The 9,828-nt window shown below is 33.6% G+C and overlaps 1 protein-coding gene across 2 annotated transcripts; it reads right to left on the bottom strand.

The window, feature by feature from the left end:
- LOC107623886 (GDP-mannose transporter GONST1) lies at window positions 5,447–9,186 on the bottom strand. Of its 2 annotated transcripts, XM_016326284.2 has the most exons (9): window positions 8,565–9,186; window positions 8,328–8,467; window positions 7,508–7,637; window positions 7,231–7,329; window positions 6,656–6,810; window positions 6,338–6,454; window positions 5,990–6,087; window positions 5,837–5,901; window positions 5,447–5,751 (listed from the first exon to the last, which is right to left on the bottom strand). In XM_016326284.2, exons 1-8 carry the CDS (start codon window positions 8,760–8,762, stop codon window positions 5,843–5,845), a joined length of 996 nt encoding a protein of 331 aa, XP_016181770.1. In that variant the 5' UTR covers window positions 8,763–9,186; the 3' UTR covers window positions 5,447–5,751; window positions 5,837–5,842. The 2 variants fall into 2 exon arrangements, with proteins under 2 accessions (XP_016181770.1, XP_016181769.1); XM_016326283.2 differs by having other exon boundaries at window positions 5,447–5,901; window positions 8,565–9,185.

Genomic DNA, 9,828 nt, shown 5'->3' with positions numbered 1-9,828 from the left:
AAGATTATAGTAGTAGGTACACCATGGAGTCTCATAATCTCATTTATGTATAACCGAGCTAGACCCTCAAGGGTGTAAGTCATCCGAATGGGTAAAAAGTGAGCTGATTTCGTCAGTCGGTCCACAATCACCCAGATAGCGTCAAAACCAGTCCTAGCCCTTGGCAATCCCGACACAAAGTCCATTGCAATGCTTTCCCACTTCCATTGCGGAACCTCTAAAGGTTGCAACATCCCAGAAGGTCTTTGATGTTCAATCTTTACCTTTTGGCAAGTTAAGCACTTTGAAACATATTCCGCCACATCATTCTTCATACCTGGCCACCAAAACATCGCCTTTAAATCATGGTACATCTTAGTACTTCCCGGGTGAATGGAGAATCCGCTTCTGTGTGCCTCCTTTAAGATATCTTGCCTCAAAGTGCCAACATCCGGCACAATGATCCTACCCTTGAATCTCCATAACCCATCTTTTTCTTCCGACACTCTCCACTCTTTTCCTTGCTCGATAGCCGTTAACACCTTCCATAACGCTTCATCATTTTCATGAGCCTTTAGGAGCTCGGACTTAAAATCACTCGAGATTTCTAATCGGCTCAAACACAAGGTTCCAGATACTTCTCGAGCACCAACTTTTAGACTCTCGAATCCCTTGAGCAACTTCTCCTCTTGAAGCATCATCCAAGCCGCATATAACGACTTCCGACTTAACGCATCCGCCACTACATTTGCCTTTCCCGGATGGTAATTCAACTCAAAGTTGTAGTCCTTCAATAATTTCATCCACCTCCTTTGCCTCATATTAAGCTCTTTCTGATCAAAGAGATATTTCAAGCTCTTATGATCGGAGAAGACTTGGAACTTAACCCCATAGAGATAATGCCTCCACACCTTCAAGGCAAACACGACCGCAGCGAGTTCCAAATCGTGCGTAGGGTAACTAACTTCATGAGGTCTCAACTGTTGTGAGGCATACGCCACCACATTATGATGCTGCATCAGCACACATCCTAGACCCTTTAGCGAGGCATCACAGTACACCTCAAAAGGCTCGTTCGGCTCAGGTAACACTAACACAGGTGCAGTGGTCAACTTTTTCTTCAATGCCTGAAAGCTCTCCTCGCACTCAGGAGTCCAAACAAATGGAGTGTCTTTGCGGGTTAACTTTGTCAACGGAAAAGCTAATTGCGAAAAGCCCTTGATGAACCTTCGATAATAGCCAGCTAAACCCAGAAAACTCCTTATCTCGGTTACTGTGGTTGGTTGCCTCCAATCCATCACAACCTCCACCTTAGTTGGATCTACGGCTATTCCCTTCTTACTCACCACGTGACCCAAAAACTTCACCTCACTCTTCCAAAACTCACACTTAGACAGTTTCGCATAGAGTTTCTTCTTCTTTAGAATCTGCAACACGGTCCTCAGGTGTTCTGCATGCTCTTCTTCAGTCTTGGAGTAAATCAGTATGTCGTCAATGAAGATAACAACGAATTTATCCAAAAACGGACAGAACACTCTATTCATGTAATCCATGAATACTGCAGGAGCGTTCGTCAACCCAAAGGACATTACAGTGTACTCGTAATGACCATAACGAGTCCTGAAAGCGATCTTAGGGATATCCTCACCCCTCACCTTTATCTGGTGATAACCAGATCACAAATCGATCTTGGAGAAAACCCCAACTCCTTGTAACAGCCCAGACAACCCGCTAGCATGATATTATCCGCTTTGGCACACAAGGCCTCACGGTTTTGCCTTTGACGATAGGGATGCTAGCCGAAACCCCCCACACTCACTCGTCAAAACGCGTCATGCTAGGGAGAGGTATCCACACCCTTATAAGGCATGCTTCGTTCCTCTCTCCAACCGATGTGGGCCTTACAATCCACCCCCCTAAGGGAGCCCAGCGCCCTTGCTGGCACATCGATCCGGGTTCCGGCTCTGATACCATCTGTAACAGCCCAGACCACCCGCTAGCACGATATTATCTGCTTTGGCACACAAGGCCTCACGGTTTTGCCTTTGACGATAGGGATGCTAGCCGAAACCCCCCACACTCACTTGTCAAAACGCGTCATGCTAGGGAGAGGTATCCACACCCTTATAAGGCATGCTTCGTTCCCCTCTCCAACCGATGTGGGCCTTACACTATAAATTCCAAACTCTAAACCCTAAGACATAAATCCTAAACCCTAATTTCTAGACACGATACTCAACCATAAATCCTAAACTCTTAGCTATAAATCTTAAACCTTAAATACTAATTATAATATACAAATATTTAAATATTTATAATAACATTAACATCTAATTAGATGTTAAAAAAATCTTTATATATTATAGTACATACATGAAAATAAATTATTTTAAAATTTATTTATTTTTCTTATGATAATAAAATTATAACATATTAAGTAAATTCTTTAAAACGATTATATTTTATATATTTTATTCACCAAAATATCATGCTTGTATTTATTATGCTTGTATTTATTATACATTGATTATTTATTATGCTTGTATTTACTCTTATTTACTCTATGTTACAAAAATATATAAAAAAAATTTGTTAGAATTGATTAATTAAAAATGTATATTCATGTAATCCTTTTTTTAAATACATAAATCCTAAACGTTTAAATTCTAAATTGTAAACCCTAAAACCCTAAACTATCATTTTCAATACTCTAAACCTTGGACCTTAAATTTTAAACTATAAATCTGAAATCCTATACCATAAACTTTATACCCTAAATCGTAACCTTCAACTGTTATCTCTATTCTCTCACCTCTAAATCCTAAATCCTAAATTCTAAATCTTAAATATTAATCAAATTGTTATTATACTGTAAATTTAAACAACTAAATTTAACTATTGAAAAATATTTTTTAGTATATTTATTTTAGTAAAGGTATCATAAAATAATAGACACATATTAAATCATGTGTTTGTCTATGGCGAAAAAATTAATATAGTGTAATAGGAGGTGAAAATAGAATTAGGGAAAGTAATTTTAAGGTGTACAAAAATGTGAAAACTACTTTTAACGATGGTAATAGAGTAGATGAATTTAAATTTCAAGACCTTGAATTTAGTAAAAAAATAAAATCTAAAATTGTCTGTAATAAACACGAATTTAATAAAATCAATTGATAAAAAATAATATACATATTGAGTTTAAGTAAAAATAATTATTTATGCCTTTATCTTTTTATAGAATTTATTCTTGATATATTAATAGTGTAAAATATTTTATACAGTAGTCTAATCATGTTTGTTATTTGTTTTAAAAGACTATTCACGTAGTCAAAGTAAAATTAAGTTATTTTAGTTGATATAACGTTATATATCTGAATATATGTGTAAAACTGCTTTTATACTAACAGTGAATTAAAATTAACTTATTTTTATGTTGACAAAAAAAGAAAATTAGTAATTGTTTTTTGCTTTATTTTATTAGCACAAGAAAATATATAATTAATTTAAATCTTCTGACAAAATTATTAACAAAAGTAAATATTAAATTTGAAACCATTATTTATAAATAGTGTAGTTTATATATTGATAAGTCATAAGTAGATGAGCACACAAATTTTAGTAACTACATATGCCATAAGTAAAACATTGCTTTTTCTTTTTCTTTCTATTTATTTTTTTTTTTTTTTCCCCTTTTTTTTTTTTTTTTTTTTTTTTTTTTTTTTTACTTCAATTAAACCTTTTTTTATCAATTTTTAAGGTTGTATTTGTCAACAGATACATGACACTGCAATAAGGACACAGACACAAAATTGTATTTGACAGATGAGATATGAATAGAGATATTGTTTCCAAAAATACTGAATTAGTGTATTTTGTGTCCATCCTAATAAGATGACACAAAGACACTCTAACAAGAGACACAACTTATTTTTCATTTTTTTTATTATACTTGTTAATTTTTTATAATTATATTTTTTATTATTATATTTTTCTTTCCAAATTTTTAAATGAAAAAATGAGAATAATTTAAACTTTTATAATTTGTTATAATTTATCACTAAATAAAATATAAGAACACTAATTTTTGTGTCTCTGTCTTTTGTGTCTTATTCTCAATGTCTTGTCTTATCCTGTCTTTTATAATTTGTTCTAGTTTATTACCAAATAAAATACAAGAATACTAATTTTTGTGTCTCTGTCTTTTATGTTTTATTCTCAATGTCTTGTCTTATCCTGTTTTCAAAACTAAACGCAGCTAAACTATTAGACTAATTTAATTAAACTTAATTACCAAAATGCCTTTTGTTATATAATATCACCATTAGATTAATATAGTAATTGAGGACAAATAAAACTATACATATATTATTCACAATCTAATTTTATTCACTTCAAAATTAAAAGAAAATATATTAATCTTTTTAAAATTACATTCAAATTTGTCTATAATACAAATAAACATAATGAATCCTAAAACATGTCCATTAAATAATTGTTATATTTTTTGGCTGAAATTAATATTTTGTTGAAATAATGTATATAACTTCTTCTTCTTGTTGTCGTTGTTGTTGTTGTTGACACTTTGCTTGTGATTTTTTTTTCTTGTTTACACCTTGCTTTGTGAGTTTTAATTCATAAACTATTAATGTAATAATTTTTTTTACTGATGTCCAATATTAGTTTTATATATAGAACTGAAAATGTTAGTTCTTTTATAGGAATGTCTATTAAAGGCTCAAGTTGTAAAAAGTCTAAACACCTAATCTATCCCTAATTGCATCCAAATAAAGAAAATTTCATTAATGATTCAGGCCTCTTTGTAATTATTATAAACTTTGGGTGAGAATATAAATTCACAAACTAACTTGTACGATTGCACAACAACCACACATTTAAATCATTTTAAAATATCCTTTAAGAACCACTTATACTCTCACCACCATAGCCAAATCCATGAAAAATAATACTGTTATCTAGGAAAAAAGTTGTGTAATAATATTAGATGTTTCAATCCACCATGTTTTTTGAAGATAACTGTGAAACATACTCAATTTTTCTATTAATATATTATAAGAGAAAAACCCAAATCAGTCTCTGACAATTATCTCGAAAGACAATGAGGCCCCTGACAAAAAAAAACCCCAATTCGGCCCCTGACAAAAAAAAAATCCAACCCGGCCCCTGACAATTACCTCGAAAGGACAACGAGGTCCCTGTGCCAAAAAAAAAATCAATATTATTTTTTTTGGCACAAGGGCTAATCAGTCCCAAAAAAAATTATCAGGGGCCGGATTGGGTGTTTTTTTTTTCCTGGGGACCTCGTTGTCCTTTCGAGATAATTGTCAGGGCCGGATGGGGTATTCACTCTATTATAAATAGCCAGATAAATGGAAAAAGGTAAATGATATAGTAGTAGAATAACAATGTGTCACATTAACAAGAACGAAAAAAGGAGAGAAAGTTCAAACGAATGAAATATTAACCACCTTTTGATTTCCCTGAGAATTTTCAATCATATCAAACAAATCGTAACGTGATAATACAAGGATACAATGGAAGTTCTTTATGGTACAAGAATCAATCAAACTCAGAAAGGTTAGTCACATTTTTTATTTCCTTTTTTTTCTCTTTTCCCAAAGCTTCTCCATCCACAAATCCTTGATGGAATGGCAGTGATGATGAACCATCCAACGCCGCCGAGTAGCTTTTTCTCCAACACCATCAACTCTTTGACAAAACCTCACAGCTATACATGGATTGAACTTCCAACTTCACCCAAAAAATCAAATTCTATAACTGGGGAATGAATGCTTCCTTCTAGTACAAACTTAACTATAGGATTCTATGGTTCTACCTTTTCTCAGGATTGCGATCTCTCCCGGATTTTGGCCCTCGCAAAAAACACTCCAGCCAAAAGACCTACGAATTCCACACACATTTCAGCAGCGAAACAAAACAAAATACAGAACTATCATAATAATAATGCAAATGTAAACAAAGAACTAACCAAAGAAAATGCTAGCAGAATTCTGCAAACTAGTTGGAACATGAAACAGAAGGATGCCTGCAACTGAAAGTGGGATCTTATTCAACGAACCTACAAGGCTGCAAATGGCATACCGCCAATTAGTTACGTCAACATACTAACAGCTCCAATCAATTAAAACAGACACACTTCTGGCATTAAGGATTCAAATCTAGACAACAACAAACTACTGTTTCACAATTATTCCTAACCAGTCTGAGTTTTAAATTTTAACAAGTTGAGTTTGTCTTTTATTCTTTTATTTTTCAAGAGAGTACTACAGTTGACTTTATGGCTTGTCGGCAGCGAAACTAAAACGAAATATAAAACCTGTAAGTCGTAGCCCCTGTCTGATGAAGAAACCACATGGATGAGAAGCTAATTCCTAGACCCAAAAAGCCGCTTAAGGTCATCACCAGCCAAAAGCTAGGTAATCTCAGAAGTGGCCTGTCAATTGAAATACCAAAAATTTAATAAGATATGCAGAAAAATAGCACCGTATAAAGCACCTTCCGGAGATTCAGATTGCAGATATGTGTATTTGTATAAAGAAACACAACACAAACACAAAGCGAACGAAAACTTAGGATGCGATACAATAGTTTCGAGTCATGCAAAGATAAGAGAAAAAATAGGAGAAAAACTCACGTTGTTAAGAGATAATCCACCTCATTGAAAACCAAAATCAGGAAAATTCCCAAAGGCATTGAAAGGGTGTTGTTCAACAAGACCATCGAGAATTCATTTAAGTCTCCAGATTTAGTAACTTGCTTTGCTGTATCCATGACCCTTCGTAGGGTCAGCTGCAGCAATAAAATAAAAAACAACCAAATAATCAGCAAAGTTGACTAAGCCAACAATCGGCGCTATCTACATTTATTCATGAGAAAATTCTAAATGATTCTTTTAAAAGCTCCCCTGTTAAAAGGAGAACCAAATGACCCTTAAAAATCAGGAAATCTTTCCAATGCAAGAAGGGATAGTTGAAAAATGGTTTGCTTTTGAACAGAAAAGGTTTGATTGCATAAATTGGTTACTTCACTTCACCTACACTGAAGTATACCATATCAAAACACATTAAAAAAAAAATTTAAAATATAGGCAGCCTAATCTATTACAAGCATTAGTGGCTGATTTCACAGCTTGATCCTGTGACCTTGAGGTTGCATGAAAACAAGGAAGATTACAATGGTGAAGTTGAATTCACAAAATGAAATACTCACAGAATATGATGCTGTTAAGAAACAGTTTAATGTCTGCCAAGCATAGCCAGTTGCGTTGAAAGAGAGATCAGTAATCCCCCCAGTCACTGCTGAAATGATCTGCAAGAGGAAAGGGAATCACGTTGAAGAAAGAGGCACCAAGTGCTAATCAGACTGATCACTATTTTTGTTCTGATTAAAAAAATTATCTCCTATTATAGTGATTACATCGTTTGACAATTTGAACGGAGAAGATATCGGCAATAATAATGGTTGTGGGAGATGCATGCAAACATACCATTAAAAAAAGGGCAGTCCAGACTCTGTTGTCATGTTGCTTATTGAACAAGTACATCTCACCAAGTGCAGTTATAACATTAGTAACATTCTTCAGGACTGTCACCATGGCTACATTAATGTATTTCAAACTGCACATAAACAAATCATGATAAGCAAAACAATGCTACTAAGCAAGAGAGACTCTGTTGCAACCTCAATATGTAATCTAGATTACATATTTCACAACAAAAAGTTAGCATCCTTTATGATTTTGAGAATCTCCGGATAAGAACAAAATTTTCCTTGCACTATTTTCATTTCATGACTATATTGCTTTACTCATTCAAACAAAATTTCTCCGAGCTTATTCGGCAAAATAAAACAACCAAGCCTACTCCCATTAGGTAAGGTAGACTACATAGTTCAAGTGATCCCACAGATCATAAACCATACTAACATTTAACTCACTAACAATTAAATCTGATAATTTTTCCTATGGTTTTCTTGTTCTCCCTCATGTCTAATTATTGAAGTATTCTCTATCTGATCAATGATTCTATTCTCCTTACAAGGACTGTTCGAGTGTCCGTCACACGTGCCGAAATCACCTAAAGGGGAGATTCTACTGTCTTCTCTACAATTGATGCAACCAAACTTTCAATGAAATTCCCCATATCTAATAATAATAAAATAATAATAATTTGAAAAGACATATAAACGAAACATTGCTTGGTAGAAAAACCAGTCACTATATTGGAAAAAGATCAATATATTCCAATGAAGGAGGGAAGGAAAGTACTATAAATTTACAGTAGCAAAGAAAACTGAAGACTACATACCTAAACATGCTTGTAACAAGCATTCCAACAAATATAACATTCACAGGCAACCATACTTTGATCAATTTCCATGTCAAAGGTTCAGTTGAGACTAAACCAAGAAGGCTAAGTGTAGCAACAATAACCACCGAAATGAAATTCTGCATCCAAACAAACATCACCAATTACCTCATCAAACTATACAAGAAACAAAAATAATACATAAAAAGAGGAAAACATCAAGGGGAAACCAATTACCTGATACAACATCAAGGATATCCCTGCATTAAAATTGTAGCTTGAAAGCACAAACTTGTTAACCAATATCATGCCGCATGAAGAAAGGCAATAAGCAATTCCAGACAACAAAGCTTGATTGCTGAGTTTAACTCCCCTATTACTTCTTATAAACTTGCCATTTTCCACGTCGTGTTCATCATCTGTAGAAGCATTCATCTTTTGTGACCCAACTGTGGCTTCAACAAGGAGCGTTCGTACTTGTTTGCAGTGAACAAGGGCAACAAGAAGTACAACAAATCAAGATAAAAATTTCCCCTTTTCAAAAACCCGTTTGTGTTAATGATCAAAGGGAATGACCCATCACGGGTCACACCAGTAATCGTTCAAATAGCAGAGAATTAGATGAAAAAGGAGGCGAAAAGTCAAATTAGACGATTTGGGGATCAACGAACCCCAGAAATGTTTGATGTACGGAGAAAAAAGGCCGTTTGAGATTCAAAAATGGAAGCTTCTTTGCGTTTGGTGATGAAGCTGCCAACTTTTGTGGATGTGTCTTTGTCCTTTCCAAATCCTCAATAAACTGGAGATTGGCCAAAATCCACTCTTGCTTGGGTTCTTAATAGTTTTGAAATACATCATAATAATAACCTTATTATTATTATTATTATTTAACATGACCCTTTATTTAATTGAGATTTTTTTTCATATATTACCCATTTCTTGATTCCTCCAATTTCCACGAGTGTTATGGCTACTATTTGCCTTAAAGTAGAACGTTAAATATAATTAAAAATAATTTTTTAAATTTTTTTATAAAATGTGATCTTTTATTATTTAACATCTTTAATTATATATTTTCTTGTTCAACAGCCTCCGTAATTTCTCTAAATTAAACATCAAAACCAAAGGGAAAGGGTTTTTTCTTTTTTATATTTTTGTTTTGTTAATCATATCAGAAATTAGGCCACTTGTAAGATAGTAGTGCACTTGCATCGAATATGTTGTGCCCACCAAGATTAATGTTTCATGTCACTATTCAATTGTAACATGTTTGACCCGAAGATGTCTTATAAACGATCCAAATGAAAAAGTCAAACGTATCTTACATTCATACATTAGCAAAATATCAGAATTCCAAATTTCCAATTAAGTAAGAATGCACTGACTTTGCCTAATGAGAAACGCAAACTAATTTTCAAATGCTTCGTAAGTGTGACTTTTATCTTTTAAATTCTCAGGTGACTTTACCTTAAGCCAGAAAAAAACCGACCCCAATAATTTT

The sequence above is a fragment of the Arachis ipaensis genome, chromosome B10 (assembly GCF_000816755.2).
Source record: "Arachis ipaensis cultivar K30076 chromosome B10, Araip1.1, whole genome shotgun sequence".
NCBI classification, from domain to species: Eukaryota; Viridiplantae; Streptophyta; class Magnoliopsida; order Fabales; family Fabaceae; genus Arachis; species Arachis ipaensis.
This window is presented reverse-complemented; position numbering and strand designations above follow the sequence as displayed.